Genomic DNA, 17,180 nt, shown 5'->3' with positions numbered 1-17,180 from the left:
CCCGCAGTGGGGGTGAGGGAAAAAAAAGAGTAAAGGTGGTGTGAAAATGCTCCCAGCGACACCCGCCGGTGTCAGGTCGTTCCGATGGCATTTGGGACGCAAGTTTCGCCGGAAGCGACGATCCACAGCTGTCCAGCGCCATTCGACGTAAACGCCACCCAGTCATATCATATCGGTTTCGTGCTTCGGTTGTTTTTGTTCGAAGGGGAAGGTACGTGTAGGGGGAGGTTGTGCATTGTGAAGAGTTTATTTTGTGTGAGATCGTTTGTGCGCCAAGCAAAGTTGTAGTGAAAAAGGGGCCAAGCCGCCAGTTTTCCCCATGAGGCACCCGAGTCGTGGCGCCACCAGCCAAAAACTGCTGATTTTCGCAGTTTTGCTCGCGACAAGCATCCGCCAAATTTTACGGCCCGTTCAAGCTCGTACTTTGTTGCCGTCGCTGGGAAGCTTCAACGGTGACGACAACAACACCGGCTACAGCCGGTCACAGGACGAAACGTCGTCTGCGGAAGTGTTCAACGGAACCCAGCTCTTCCTGGAAGAGGAGGTCGTGGAGTTGACAAACTCAACGCTGGACCTGGAAGAAAGGGAAGAAGAACCGTCGTCCAGCTACGTTCTCGTCGTGGTACAAACGGCCAACCTGGAGCTGCTACACCGGGAGCTGCTCGGCTTCGAGCAGTTGTTCTCCACGAGCAAGTTCCGGCGGAAGGTGCGCTTCCGACGGTGGAAAGGTGAGTTCCATTTGGGGAGCGAGAGTGGTGTAATTAAATTTATTTGTAATTATTACGTGACGGTAGCTTCTTATTCCAGCTCGATGGCTCGCGAAGGCAAATTATTATTAAATTGAGAGCAGCCAGCACCAAATGGATGGCTTTGATGTGAACCGACCGAACCGGGTCAATTCTGGAGGAGGGGAGGACATCTGACCTGACCTTTGACAGCGCGAAAGTATTTGCTAATTGAGTTTAATCCGTTTTCCAGTCACTGAGCTGGTAATGCAATGGAGCGCGATGTCAATGTTTTTATTTTTGTAAATTAAATTTTATCGTGACGTTCCCTTTAATTGGCATCCCGATTTGAAAAGTTTTTGGGTCAACCTTAGGCAGTTAACCCAACCTCTCTTTGAGTTTTGTGAAACTACGCTAAAAGAGGTGATTTTTTAAAAAGAATTCAAGGTCTATTTTCCGATGTGTTGTGACGTTGGGGCGGGATTTGTACTAAGACACAATTTTCAACGATTTTGATCTTAGGGGGAGAAAGGGTAATATGCACCCCCTAAGGGAAAACTGTGATTTCTCAACAATAAGAGCATTTTTGTGGAATTTTGTAAGATGCTCTACAACAACTATTATTCTTCGTCATCCATGTGAAAAAAGTATTGAAAACCCTAAAAATTGTTTCAAAATAGCAAATTTCTAAAAACTTAAAAGCAATTCGGGATTCAAAGCTCCATAATTCCGGCAGATGGCGCAAAGCATCGAAGAATGACGATTTAAATTTTCGCTGCTTGGTTATATAGGAATGCAAACTTAAAATTGAATTTACAGCTCTTAGAACAACTTTTGAGAAAAAAATCAAATAGTACGAGTGTAAACTTTTTGCCTTCTATAAATTAACGCAATAGAAAAGATTTTGAAAAAAAAATAATTTTGAAAAAAAATATTGTTTAAACAAATACAGTCAAACCTCTTTTTACGCGACCTCCTTTTGCGCGCAATTTTTTTACGCGGTTTTTTTTTTACGCGAAGAATTCAAAATAACGCGAACTCAATTTACGCGAAAAATTCAAAATAACGCGATCCGATTTTAAACTGTCGGAAGTCTTAACCATTATGGTCATATTTTCCTGTTCAACGGGGACCACAATCAGGGTTTTTACAATCAGTAGCTTCGGTGACCTACGGATACTCTGCATCATATTGGGATGTTCTGGACAACTAAGAACATCCGGAAGTCACGAATAGAATATCTATCTGTTCAACGGGTGTTTGTACCGGTGTATTCACCATCGATATAGCTTCAAGTAGCTTCAGTGAGCCACGATGAACTCTCTGCGATCTGTTAGAATGTACGAGGTAATCCAGGAACTCCCGGAAGTCATGGCCTGGATATCTACCTGATCAACGGGAGTCTATATGGCTATATTAACCATCGGCATAGCTTCAGGTAGCTTCAGTGGACCACGATGGACACTCTGCGGAATGTTGGATTGTTTTGGGCCATCCAGGAACTCCCGGAAGTCATGGCCTGGATATCTAACTGATCAACGGGGGTCTGTTTGGCTATGTCAACCATCGGTATGGCTTTAGGTAGCTTCAGTGGACCACGATAGACAATTTTCGACATGTTAGATTGTGTTGAGACATCCAGGAACTCGTCTTCAAATGCGAATGCTAATTCTAATGGGACATTTATGCGTTGATCAGGAATATATTAAGGCCAGGACTTCCGGGAATTCCTGGATGACCCAAAACAATCCAACCAGCCACAGAATGCCCATTGTGGTCCATTAAATCTACCTGAAGCTATACCGATGGTTAATGTAGCCATATAGACCCACGTTGATCGGTTAGATATCTTGGCCATAACTTTCGGGAGTTCATGGATGACCCAAAAAAAAAATCCAACATTCCACAGAGTGTCCACCGTGGTCCACTGAAGCTACCTGAAGCTATACCGCTGGTTAATATGGCCATACAGACCCCCGTTGATCAGGTAGATATCCAGGCCATGACATCCGGGAGTTCCTGGATGACCCAAAACAATCCAACATGCCGCAGAGTGTCCATCGTGGTCCACCGAAGCTATCTAAAGCTAAACCGATGGTTAATATAGTCAGGTAGATATCCAGGCCATAACTTCCGGGAGTTCTTGGATGACCTAGTACATTCTAACAGATCACAAGGTAACCATCGTAGGTCACGGAAGCTACCTGCAATTATTACGATGGTAGATACACTGGTACAGACCCTTGTTGAACAGGTAGATAATCAGTTCATTACTTCCGGAAGTTCTTGTTCACTGAAGCTATTTTGAATAACCTGGAATTACATTATTATTATTTAAAAAATATAATACTTTATAAAACTAAAAAATACTGAAAACTCTTTTTACGCGAGCTATTCTAAATAGCGCGAACTCTTTTTACGCGAAAAATTCAAAATAGCGCGAACTTTTTTTACGCGATTTTTTTTACGCGAGAACCAAAATTCGCGTAAAAAGAGGTTTGACTGTAGCGTAAACCTATGATTTTTCGAAAAAAAAATGATTTTTTCCTCCATTACCAACATTTTTACGAAACTTATGCCGGATTCGGATGAGAAAAAATATTTCCAACAATTTGGTGTACAACTTTCCAATATTTGTTTGATTTTTCTATGAGAAAACTGTAAATTTATAAAAAGATAGTAATTTGGACTGTTTGGCAAGAAAGTCTGTCAAAAATCAATAAAAATTGTTGAATATACGTTAACGCATCTGTTATCAACTATATAACTGTTTATTTCATTGATATATAGGGGGAAACTCATGTTTTCGTGTTCCAAAACGTGTTTTTTAAAGGAAAAGGTCACACATGTTTGCGCAACCAAGAATTGATGTTCATTATTTTGAAGCAAAAAAAATGTCTCGTCTTTTGCAACCAGTTTCATTATGATTGATGCAGGGAATCATGAGAAATAAGCGATTTTGTTTTTCAATCCAGCAGAAAGAAATACGATTTTTGGAAAGTAACCTCATTTTGGCGCCGCCACCTACATTTGAAACACAGTCGCACTGCAAAACCTCAATCTCGCATCGACCTCATCAATCTGCCTGCCCTTTTCAGGGGTTGTTTGTACATATAAAACTAGCATCTGGCCAAAATATGAGCACTATAGGTCAACGGGAAGTGGGGCAAATCGGGACACAAAGTTTTAAAGTGCAAAAAGGTCAAAAAATCTTAAAATTGCTGTAACTTATACAAAATTCAATTTTATTCGAAAATTCGTTATGCATCTAAAAGGACTTCAAAAATGCAACTCGATTCGACCTGCAGCTTGTAGGGGACATCTGGGACTACCATCTGAGACTGAGAACGCTTTGGGTAAAGCAGTTTAACATATTAAATAGACACTTTTTCTTTTAGTGATTTTATTGGTTGTAAATTTTTGCTCGGGGACCCCTTGAATCAAATTTTCCGGTGATAATTTTATCATATTCGTATTTCTGAAACAATTTCCTTTCTGATGCATTACGAATTTTTAAATTATATTGAATTTTGTCTTAGTTACCACCATTTTAAGATTTTTGACGTTGTTGCACCTTAAAACTTTGTGTTCCGATTTGCCCCACTTCCCGTTGACCTAGAGTGCTCATATGTTTGCCAGATGCTAGTTTTATATGTACAAACAACCCCTGAAAATTTCAGGCAGATTGGTGAGGTCCAAACCACGTCCCATACAAAGGGGTGTGCCCTGTTCGTGGACTCGCTTCTAAACTGTTTTAATCCGACGATGCTCAAAATTTCCAACGTGTTTTTACAATGTTAAGCTTTCAATTTCTATGTTTTTTCCCTGGAAATTTCTCTATTTTTATTTACTTATTTTTGTATCCCTGAGGTCGATTTTTTTTGGAGTTTTGGTGGCTTCCAAAGAGTTGTTGCAAATTAAAAGATGCAACTTTTGGGTTGGTTGAAAATTAGGGTGGTCAGACCGGGGGAAATTTATTTGGAAAAAGTTCAAACAAACTATTCTTTAACAAATAAGTTTTTCATACACGTTTTTAAATAACTTTGGATAACATTGTTTGGTATCGTTTAGTAGACTCAATCACACATCATAGTTGAAAGCAACTCCAAAACTCTATTAGGTTTAAAAAAATACAAAATTTCGCATTGATTATTTATAATGAAATAATTTGAATTGAAATCTAATTTTTCCTTTTACTTTTTTCTTTTGCGCAGCAATAGTTCGAATCAAATTTTGCAAATTTTTAAGACCCAACATTTTTTTTAGAATTGTAGTGGACTCTCTGTCTGCGATCTTCTCGATATCAATATTACTCCAGCTGTCAATAAATTTGTCAGTACCTTCAAATAAATTGCTTTGATTTTTCATTCTATAATTTGATAACTCCCGCTCTCGACGGTCTCTTCAATATCGACAGCGAGAGAGTCCACTGTATATTCGTAAAACGCTAAAAAAACGGGTTTATGGTTTATTAAACTTAAGTCCCAGGCCGTAGAACCGGAATAGACATTTTTGATAACCCGGAATCAGACAAATAGATTTCAAAGGGCTGCAAAAATAATACGGCTTTCCCAAATAAGTATTTTTAAATTTATAGCTAAAAAGTTCCTTTAACCTTTAATTCCAGTATATTTCTACTACTTTTTAAATTTTAAAAATGATTTATTTGTTTTAAAATGATTTATGAACAATCAAATTCATACAGTATCGGGCTAACATTCCTATCCACTTCCCCGTGTCTTACCACTGCTCGTGGCCGGCGCCGGTATTGATCAGCATGATAGGGGTTCCGTGGTGCAGGGGTTAGCGTGGTTACCTCTCACCCAGTCGGCCTGGGTTCGATCCCAGAAGGTCCCGGTGGCATTTTTCGAGACGAGATTTGTCTGATCACGCCTTCCGTCGGACGGGGAAGTAAATGTTGGCGCCTAACCTAGAGGTTAGGTCGTAAGCTCAGTCCAGGTGTAGGAGTTGTCTTCCTGGGTCCTGTCTCGGTGGAGTCGGTGATAGGCAGTTGGACTCATAATCCAAAGGTCGTCATTTCGAATCCCGGAAGCTTAGATGTAGAAGCTTAGGTGTAAAAAAAAGTTTGCAATTGTCTCAATAATCAAACCTTCGGACACCTAGTTTCGAGTAGAAATCTCGCAATCAAGAACGTCAAGGCAATGCTGTAGAGCGAACAATTATTATTATTATTATTAAATTGCACACACACTAATAAACATAGAAAAAAAATCATGGTAATATTACCGTAAACCGGGGTGACTTTGATAGGATTTCAATTTATTTTTGGAATATTTTCCAACTGGAATGGTTTTTCTCAAGATTATTAATTTTAAAACATGTACTGGGGTAGACCACACAAAGTCCATGCACTATTTCTGAAAAAAAGTTTTTTCTATAATGTTCAGAGTTACGTTAAAAATTCTCATTTTAAATTCCGGGGTGACTTTGATAGTCATAGTTTTTCTTGTTAAAATCAGATTAAAGGTATTCAAACTTTATTTTTACGTTAAATGTACCATCACTTAGGTTGCTGATATAGTTTTTAAGAAAAAAAATCTATGTTTATATTTAGTTAACTAAGTTTATAAGCTTTATAACAGAGTACATATAAATTTAAGGTAAAATTGTAAAAAAGTCGTAATTTTGCCTGAACTTCGTTAAATCTAGTATTGTTCATTAAATTATCGATTTATATTACATTTCAAACTGAATTCGAAGCACGAATCACTAGTTTACTGTGATTTGTTCAACTGAAATTTCCTATAAATTTGGAGATTTTTTTGAATTATGTATCAAAAACACATATCATTTAATATTTACAAAATTATTTAACCTTCTCCTAGTCGAAAATTGTCCAAAGAATCCGAAAATGCATTCCATATTACTATTAAAAATCATGTTCATTGACTAAATCATGACACTTTGAGAAGTTTGGAAAAGTGTCTTTCATCAACATTTTTATAATAATAGTTAGGCAGTTGCAAATATTTTTCAATGTTTATGTCGCCCCCCCCCCCTTCAAAATTGGTCTGAAAAATCAGGGGGCAAAAAAAAATTTTCCAAAAAACTTCAAAATTTCCATGAAAATAGAAGTCTAAACAACTGAAAACAATCGAAAATGCATTTTTCTGCATTGATCATGATATTTAGCATGTTTGAGCATGTTTAAAAATGTTTTTAATTTTTATGAAATTCCAATGTACAGCACCGCAAAAAAAATATTTTTCGCAAAAAATAAAATTTTCGCCAATACTTAGATATTTTGGAAATAAATGATGGCAAAACAACTGGACAGGTGTATAATGCATTTTAAAACACTTTTTTCATTAAAATGTTGAAACCATGGCTCGTAATTTCAATTTTTATACTTTTTTTATTTTTTTGCCCCCCCCCCCCCCCTCGACTTTGCTCAGAGTCGAGGGACATAAACTTCAAAAAATATTTGCAACGGCCTTAACTAACTTTTTAAACTTTTCAAAATGTTATGAAAAGTTCTTCTTGAGGTACTTTGAGTACTTCTCTACCACAGTCAGTATGATTCCGTACGTGTTTAATTTGTTCTCTTCATTTTGCGGAAAAATCTCAAACCTATCAAAGTCACCCCGGCTATCAAAGTCACCCCGTTTTACGGTACATCTTTCATGTCAGAAAAAAGGTGTAATTTTACCTCTGGAAATGTTTAATTTTACCACTTTTCTGGAGTAATGTCACTTTTTCAGTCTAAATTGAGGTAAAATTACATCATAAAAGAGGCAATATTCAACCTTCCAAAATTACAGCTTCCAAATTACATTATTTTTTACTGTGGAGTCAACCGAGAAAAAAAGACAAAAACAAGATAACATGGTTATGTGATTATTGCAATACCTTTCTTCAAGATGTCTTTTCTTTCTGCGAAAACATTTGGCAATCCAATTTAGTTGTTATTTTCCTTCTGACCAGTTGGCCATCATTTTTTTCAGCATTAGGTTTACTTCGAATGACATTTTTTGACCGGTTTGTGCAGAGATATCCGATTTCGTAAAATATATTCTAGGAAATTTGTACAATGCTATCGATAGACTCCTCGAAATTCCTTTTTCAATCACTTTTGACAATTTCCCCAGAAACCGTCTAAATCGTGCTTTCTTTTCCCATTTCTGTCCCAAAACCATTTCCGACAGATATGGCGACCTTCGAGCGCTGGCTAGCCGATCCGGCCATCGCGACGGTCCTGTACGCGGCGTCCACCCCCGGCGACGTCGATGAGGACGGATTCAATACCACGCAGGCGGCTGGCACTGACAGCGGCGGCGGCGGCTTCATCGGGTTCTGTGACAGCCTGTCGACACATCTGTCCGCCCGGTACGGCAAACCGGTGCTCTTCTGGCCCTGCCCCCGGATGAAGGTAAGTGGGTGGTGGATTTCTTTTTAAGGGGGTCGTCCGAAAATTACGTGGTGGGTTATTTTAATCAGCAATGCTTAGGTTGAAGTTCTCTTCCTTAAGTCGAATAACGTAATTTGTGCATGATTGCTGGAGATTTCCAGAGCGTTAACTAAACGAGAGAATTCAACTCAAATTAATAAGAAAATTGGTATTGAAATCCAACCGATTTTCAATGGAAACGAAGCTTCAGAAATCAGCGAAAAAAAACCCCTACAAAAGAATTCGAAGAAATGTCAGCCGTTGGACGATTTGCCGGGACTGTTCGTTCGAAATCGTAACGACGACCCCCTGCCGAGCTCACAGCTTGCACTCGATGGCCGCCCAAAGTAATCCTGCGGATGATCCTTGAATTGCAGTGACAGGGAGTAATTGAAATGGATTTCGTTCTCTATTTAGTCGAATAAAAAGAATTTCCTGGAAGACAAAAATCGAATGGAGAAATTCATTGGTATGCATTTGATATCTCTCCAAATTCTGACTACACTGAAAAAAAAAATGATACACGGTAAAATAAATTAAGGTGATTTTTAATTTCACTTTTTATCACAAAAACTTGATTTGCAAAAAAACATAATTATTATTTTTTTTAATTTTCTGATATGTTTTATGGGGACATTAAATGCCAACTTTTCAGAAAACAGGCAAAAAATCTTTGACCGAGTTATGATTTTTGTGAATCAATACTGATTTTTTCAAAAAATCTAAAAATTCGTCGCAAAAATTGAGTTTGCAATCAAAAAGTACTTTAGTCAAACTTTGATATAGTGCACCGTTATAAAGTTTTAACAATTTCAGGTAACTTTTTTGAAAATGGTCGCTGTTATTAATTTTTTGATATTAGTGCCCATGTTTGCCCACCATCGAAAAAAATAAAACTTGACATTTTGTTTTTTGTTTTTTGTTTTTTGTTTTTTGTTTTTTTTTTGTTTTTTGTTTTTTGTTTTTTGTTTTTTGTTTTTTGTTTTTTGTTTTTTGTTTTTTGTTTTTTGTTTTTTGTTTTTTGTTTTTTGTTTTTTGTTTTTTGTTTTTTGTTTTTTGTTTTTTGTTTTTTGTTTTTGTTTTTGTTTTTTGTTTTTGTTTTTGTTTTTTGTTTTTGTTTTTTGTTTTTGTTTTTTGTTTTTGTTTTTTGTTTTTGTTTTTGTTTTTGTTTTTGTTTTTGTTTTTTTTGTTTTTGTTTTTGTTTTTTGTTTGTTTTTGTTTTTGTTTTTTGTTTTTGTTTTTTGTTTTTTGTTTTTTGTTTTTTGTTTTTTGTTTTTTGTTTTTTGTTTTTTGTTTTTTGTTTTTTGTTTTGTTTTGTCAACTTAGATGTCTAGATCCTAAATTCAATGTCGTCAATCCTTACCACGGACAAATTCATTCTCAATCGTAGAATCAATATCGCGACCAGTTTCTCGAACCTGGAAGTGAAAATTCCCTCACCACTTCTTCGAAAATGTCCCCCCTCCGGCTTACACTTCCGATTGCGGTGGAAAATAAGAAAGGAAGCAAAAAATGGCCAAAAATTGAAAACGAAAAATTTCAAAGATGCTCCGCCGTAATAGATTACATCATTAGCATAACGAGAGGCCCGGGATGCAGGCGTACAATTTGCCCCGGGGTCGATCCTGCCAGCCAGGAGGGATACTCTTGGCTGGAGCGGGGGAACGCTCGTAGTCGTGACTTGTAGAACGAACGTCAAGATTGTTGCAAATAGGTGGCAGCTCTGGCATTTTAATAAATTGGAAAAATTAACATGTGACTATGGACAAGATAAGTTATAAAAGAATAACAAAGAAAAGATATTTTTAAAGAATATAATTTGAGAAAAAACAATGCTCAAAGAAATAACCTTATCAACAAAGTCTTGAATTCGAGTGATAGAAAAATCGAGCAAAACGAGTCAACTAAGGGAGGAATTGAGCGAAAAAAAAAGAAAGAAAAAAAAACAAATAGCAAAATCAACATCAACAACACCAAAACCAGCCAAAGTAAGGCTGCAGGACGACGTGACAGATAAAAAACAAGAACAAAAAAGCACGTCACTTAATTCCAAACAAAACAAGAGGGCTCCACCATCGCCGTCGTTTTGAGGGACGCGTTTTTGGGGGCGGGGTGGATCGGGGGCAAAAATAAAGAGCAAAAAATCACCAAACTTTATCGACTGGGAGGGAAAATTGTTTTTCCCCGGTGCATAAAAAAGAAAGTCGGTGTGGATTAAACAGATGACTTGTTCATGTTTAATCCGGGGTTATTTTGAATCAATAAAATATTTAACCAAAACTTCAGCGAGTTAGGAACTTTTCAAAATGTTACGCTTGATTTTTCTATTGCTTGCAAAATCAGGTCTGGATTTCTAGAAAACCCTGAAATTTTCCTCCCTTTCAGCACCTGCCAACAACTCATACTTTACCCTACCGGTGTACCAGCGTTTTCATCTTCGGTTAAGGTCAGATCATTAAGGAAAGCTTTCTCGCCACTTTTTTTTTGCTTCCTTCCTTGTTAAAGGTCCTGTGAATGATTTCCTCTTGCAATATTTTTAATAAGGCCACAGGGTGAAATCGTGTGTTTTTTTTCAGAAAGGAACTTTTTTGTAGGTTCAACACAAAAAAACGGAATCTCAAATGGATTGAGGGGTTTCACAAGACGGGGGCAGTAATTTGAGTGGTGGGTTCGTGTTGCTTGGTTCGCAGATTAAAATTAGAGCAAACAGTTAGTTTTGACCGAACAGATATTAAATTTTGTGATAACCAAGTGGGGTTACGTGCGTTGCGGTTAAAACATGTCGATGGTGAAAGTTTTTCTTCGTGGGTTTTGAGCATAATGTTGGAAAGTAATAACGATTATTTTTTTCTTGTTAAAAAAATATAAATATATATATTTCGACTGAAAAAGTGACATTACAACATAATAGTGGTAAAATTACACATTTTCAGAAGTAAAATTACACATTTTTCTGACATAAAAGATGTACCCCTTCCCTGATGTAATTTTGCCATGATTTTTTTTTGTGTACACAGCAAAAAAAAATCTGTGTGAAATCGCATGCAAAAGCATGCACATCACCCTGCTGCTCACCCCAAAAATAACATCAATCCGGCGAGAGTTCAGATTACCAAGTCCGCGCCCCAACTCACTCGGCTATCTAGCTGCTATGAAAATATTCGGATCAATGCCAATGAAACAGTAGGTTTTCCGTACGTCGTATACTGTGTTAACTGCATACGATGTATGGGGAACCTACAGCTACTTTGATGAAGGTGATGTGCATGCTTTTGCATGCGATTTTACCATCTGAATTTTTGCTGTGTATGTAACCCTTGAAGAATAACTATCATTCCCAAGAAGCAAAAAATGGGTCCACGTGCAAAAAAAATATATAAAAAATTATAAAAATAGAATAACAAGCTATGGTCTCAACATTCGAATGATAAAAGTGTTGAAAAGTGCATTTTACACCCGCCCAGTTGTTTTGCAATCATTAGTTTTTAAAATTTCAAATTATTGAAGAGATTTTTTTCGCCGAAAAAAAACTTTTTGCGGTGCTGTACATTCAAATTCCACAAAAATTGAAAATATTTTTGACCGATCCCAGACATGCTAAATATGATTTAAAACGCAGGAAAATGCATTTCTTATTGTTTTAATTGTTAAACACTCAAAATTGTTCACAAAATACAGTATTCCAAAATCCAAAATTTTCAAAATTTTGCAGTTAAAGTATCAAACGGAGCGAAGGTTTGTATACTTTTCTCTTTACCAATTTTTTTTTTTGAAAATTCTAAAATTTTCACAAAATATCGTATATTTTCGAAAGTTATCAAAATTTTCAAAACTCGCAAGAGAAGCAAAATTTTTAATTTATTTTCAGTTTAGTTGTTTTTAAATCACTGTAATTTTCCCAAGATATTACAATTTTTAGAAAACACTTAAATTTTTATAATTTGCAATACCCTTATTAATGCTATTTATGGAAAATATAAAATTTTTGCAAAATACATTTTTTCGAAAGTACTGATTTTTATTATTTTTTTTTAATATGGGTATCGAACAAAGCTAAATTTATATGAAGCATACAAAATTTAAATGCATGTTTGAAGCATGCAACATTTTGCTCCGTTTAAAACCCATATTGAAAAATAAATAAAATCAACAAAAAAGTATTTTGTAAAAATTTCAGTGATTTCCAAAAACAACATTAATGAAGTGAAAAAGCACACAAAATTTCGCTTCGTTAGATACCCAAATTGAAAATTTTGAAAATTTGAGCATTTTCGAAAAATTTAACACGATTTGGTTGAATTTAGGAGTTAAGAATGATTCTAAAAATGAGTTATCGTCTATTATCCGCGATAACATTATCGCCGATAGAATAATCGAAATAACGATAACGACAGATTATTATTGTCGTTAGACGATAATCTTATCGTTTATCTTGTTTGTGTTTAGCATTGGATGAAAAAGCTTTTAAATCTATTAATTTTGATTTGGACCTTAAAGTTAAGCAAAAATTCATATTTTTTATAGTCTGGTCATGATCTGGTCAACTCTGGAACTCCCAACGCATGTCAGACTTACATGGGCGCACAAGCCTCCCAAAAAAGTTGCAACGGTAACTTCAACTCGCTGGTTCTCCAGCATAACTCAACCAATCAATTTTTTTTTGGCGAATTTTTTTTTACACGCGAAAAAAAAGTTGGAACGATGTTTTTGATCGCAAAAAAATACAGATTTGATCAAATTGAGTTCTGCAAAATTTTAAGATAATCTAGACATCCTTACAAATCACTGGAAAAAAGAATCGTCTTGATTGGTCGAGTTATGCCCAAGAACCAGCGAGTTGAAGTTACCGTTCCAACTTTTTTGGAGCCTTGGGAGTTGGAATGTTAACAGAATTCAAATTTCCATTGCAGCCATTTCCCGCGAAAACAGCATGATTCGAAAAAAAGTTCTCCGATCGAGCTCGGATTTATTTGTTTGGCCATTAGGGTGACCTACGCCGTGTAAGGGTGGTCTGAAAAATGCCAATTTTCGTCGATTTTTGCAAAAACCACTTTTTCAAAAAAATCGTAACTCCGCAATATTTCAACCGATTTTAGCTGTCTGAGCGCAAACGAAAGGGTTTTAGATAGGCTTTTAAGGAAAAATAGTTAAAAGTTTCAAATATCTAGCCTAACATTTGAAAAGGTCAAATGAAAACTTAAAATGCTCTTTTGAAGGTTTCGGGACCACGTCTGAAAAATAATTTTATCAGATTCAAAATTTTACACAGTAAAAAAAAACATGGTAAAATTACATCTAAAAAGGGGTACATCTTTTATGTCAGAAAAAAGCTTTAATTTTACCTCTAATAATGTGTAAATTTACATCTGGCAAACGCTAGGACAAAATATCTGTAATCCTAAAAAAATATCTAACCGGCGATAGTTATATCTAGCTTTTACTAAGTCCGCGCCCCAACCCGCACGGCCAACTCGCCGCTGTGAAAACTGCGTGCGGGTTGGAGCGTGGACTTAGTAAGCTAGATATAACTATCTCCGAGCAGGGGTAAATAACACGGGAATACCAAATTTTGGTATTACTTGGGCAAATAACAGGGACCAGAATGTGCCCTTGGTTGCCCAGTAATAGATGGTAAAATACCATGAAATCATACCAAAGTCTTGTATGTGGAAGGGCACAACAATACCAAACCATGTTATTCCAAGGGTAAAATAATACCTCAAAATAAAACCATTTCAATACCAAGTTGAGGTCTTCTGGATTTTTGAACATTGCTTGAATACCAAAACTTAGTATTGCCATGGTTTTAATTTCAGGTATTCCCGCGCCCTTGGAAAATCAGATTTGGGTAATTCTCTACCAACTCACACGAAATCGGGAAAAGTTGCCCCGACCCCTCTTCGATTTGCGTGAAACTTTTTCCTTAGGGGTAACTTTTGTCCCTGATCACGAATCCGAGGTCCGTTTTTTGATATCTCGTGACGGAGGGGCTGTACGACCCCTTCCATTTTTGAACATGCGAAAAAAGAGGTGTTTTTCAATAATTTGCAGCCTGAAACGGTGATGAGATAGAAATTTGGTGTCAAAGGGACTTTTATGTAAAATTAGACGCCCGATTTGATGGCGTACTCAGAATTCCGAAAAAACGTATTTTTCATCGAAAAAAACACTAAAAAAGTTTTAAAAATTCTCCCATTTTCCGTTACTCGACTGTAAAAATTTTTGGAACATGTCATTTTATGGGAAATTTAATGTACTTTTCGAATCTACATTGACCCAGAAGGGTCATTTTTTTATTTAGAACAAAATTTTTAATTTTAAAATTTCGTGTTTTTTCTAACTTTGCAGGGTTTTTTTTTAGAGTGTAACAATGTTCTACAAAGTTGTAGAGCAGACAATTACAAAAATTTTGATATATAGACATAAGGGGTTTGCTTATAAACATCACGAGTTATCGCGATTTTACGAAAAAAAGTTTTGAAAAAGTTACTTTTTGCATTTCTCTTTGTTTCGTCGTCCGTGTCTGTCGCGGGTGACCATGAACGGCCATGATCGATGACGACCAACTTTTTCAAAACTTTTTTTCGTAAAATCGCAATAACTCGTGATGTGTATAAGCAAACCCCTCATGTCTATACATCAAAATTTTTGTAATTGTCTGCTCTACAACTTTGTAGAACATTGTTACACTCTAAAAAATAACCCTGCAAAGTTAGAAAAAACACGAATTTTTAAAATGAAAAATTTTGTTCTAAATGAAAAAATGACCCTTCTGGGTCAATGTAGATTCGAAAAGTACATTAAATTTCCCATAAAATGACATGTTCCAAAAATTTTTACAGTCGAGTAACGGAAAATGGGAGAATTTTTAAAACTTTTTAGTGTTTTTTCGATGAAAATACGTTTTTTCGGAATTCTGAGTACGCCATCAAATCGGGCGTCTAATTTTACATAAAAGTCCTTTGACACCAAATTTCTATCATCACCGTTTCAGGCTGCAAATTATTGAAAAACACTCTTTTTCGCATGTTCAAAAATGGAAGGGGTCGTACCGCCCCTCCGTCACGAGATATCAAAAAATGGACCTCGGATTCGTGATCAGGGACAAAAGTTACCCTTTAGGACAAAGTTTCACGCAAATCGAAGAGGGGTCGGGGCAACTGCTGTGTGAGTTGGCGGAGAATTACCCATTTTGGTATTCCTGTGGTCTTCCAAATACACGATTTTGGTATGATTTCATGGTATTTCACCATCTACTACTGGGCAACCAAGAGCACATTTTGGTCGCTAGTATTTGCACAAGAAAAACCAAAATTTGGTATTTTCATACCATTTTTAGTGCAACAGTTGCAGTTAGTGAAAAAACGGAAATGATACAAATGCAACAGCCAAATCTACTCACCTGATGATTCCATGTTGTTCTTAGTGATATTCTTCACCACATCGAATGCATTTTTCATTGATGAACGGTCTGTGCATGAAGTTCTTGAAGATTCTAAAAAATTACAAGATTGAAAAATAAGTGTTATTAAATTGAAGACTGGATTGAAATTCACCAAAATTCAATAATATGTCGATTGACTCGTTTTTCAAAGTATTTGGTTATCCCAACTTAGAGAAATTTCAACGTTTTAAAAAAAAATCTTAGTGGGTATATAAAAAAAATGAAAATCAGCTTTAACATTTTTGGGTTTCAAGTCATTTTAGCGCAAAATTAATTATCTCATCAAAATTTATAAAAAAAATCCCATAGTTTCAGAGAAATTTGATGAAACCTTACAATACCAAAATAATACCAAAATGTGCCATCCTGACTTAGAAAATTTTCCACAATTTCAAGTCATTTCTTTAGGTGGTATATCAGAAATGTTTAAAATCAAGTTTGAATTTTCCGGTTATCAATGAAGGCATTCGCTTTGAGATATCATTTTAGCGCAAAATTAATTATTTTGTCAAAATTGGTCAAAATTTTCCCATAGTTTCAGAAGAATTTGATAAAATACTGTAATACCAAAAGAAAACCAAAATGTGGTGTTCGACCATTGACAAATTCTGCAATTTTGCAATATCAAAACAATACCTTAAATTGGTATGATACCACATTTTGCTCTTGCATAATCTTTAAGACAAATTTTAAAGGGTCCAGGAATACCAAAATTTGGTATTGACACCAGGGAAAGGTATTATTACGCATTTCCCTTGTTATTTACCCATGCTCGGGTCGCCGGTTTGATATTTTTTTAGGATTACAGATATTTTTTCCTAGCGTCTGCCAGGTGTAAATTTACACATTACACTACTCGACAAAACAAAACTTGTGTCAAGGGATTGACGATATCTCATCGGTTCCTCAGAGAAAAGGCATCCCCGAATCCGATGCAATCGACAGAATTTGATTTTATGTCCACGCGGACTGATGCGAATGTGGTAAATTTTTTAACATAAAAAAATCGAACAATTTAAAAAAAACTTGCGTCTCCTCCCAACTATATGAGCCATCTACAAAAATATGGAGGCGCCTGGTGCATAGCCATTTCCTTTAAGCACAACGGAAACAACCAATACAAATGTATAAAAAAGTTGTCAAGATCGGGGGGTCCACAGCTAGCGTTTTTTGTACGATTATAAAAATAAATATTAAAAGTTTAAAATTAAAATATTTGAAAAACATTTTTTTTTAATATATTTGTTTACTAAAATTTTATGTTTCTCAAAGGTCTATGGGTACTTCGGGATGTCCATGGTAATCCAAGGACTCCCTAGAGTTAAGATCTTTGAGTCTACCGCCGTAACAAGCAAGAGGTCGTCGGATTTTGACCCCGGATCATGTGCGTATAGCATCAGTGGATATGGTAGACTACTATATGAATGTAATGGGATGTACATGGTCATCCAAGGACTCCCTGGAGTTAAGATCTACGAGTCTACCGCCGTAACAAGCAAGAGGTCGTCGGATTTTGACCCCGGATCATGTGCGTATAGCATCAGTGGATATGGTAGACTACTATATGAATGTAATGGGATGTCCATGGTCATCCAAGGACTCC

At 36.1% G+C, this 17,180-nt stretch overlaps 1 protein-coding gene across 1 annotated transcript in view; it reads left to right on the top strand.

Annotated features, from left to right (window-relative positions):
* The first annotated feature begins 226 nt into the window (after window positions 1-226).
* Window positions 227-17,180, top strand: part of LOC6049252 — a 180,072-nt gene continuing 163,118 nt past the window's right edge. Inside the window, exons 1-2 of the mRNA XM_038260789.1 lie at window positions 227-728; window positions 7,892-8,115. Coding sequence (XP_038116717.1) covers window positions 320-728; window positions 7,892-8,115 — 633 coding nt within the window. The 5' untranslated portion in view covers window positions 227-319. The remainder of the gene's footprint in view (window positions 729-7,891; window positions 8,116-17,180) is intronic.

This window comes from Culex quinquefasciatus, chromosome 3 (genome assembly GCF_015732765.1).
Source record: "Culex quinquefasciatus strain JHB chromosome 3, VPISU_Cqui_1.0_pri_paternal, whole genome shotgun sequence".
Classification (NCBI taxonomy): domain Eukaryota; kingdom Metazoa; phylum Arthropoda; class Insecta; order Diptera; family Culicidae; genus Culex; species Culex quinquefasciatus.
The sequence above is the reverse complement of the archived record's forward strand: the minus strand, read 5'-3'. Positions and strand labels throughout refer to the sequence as shown.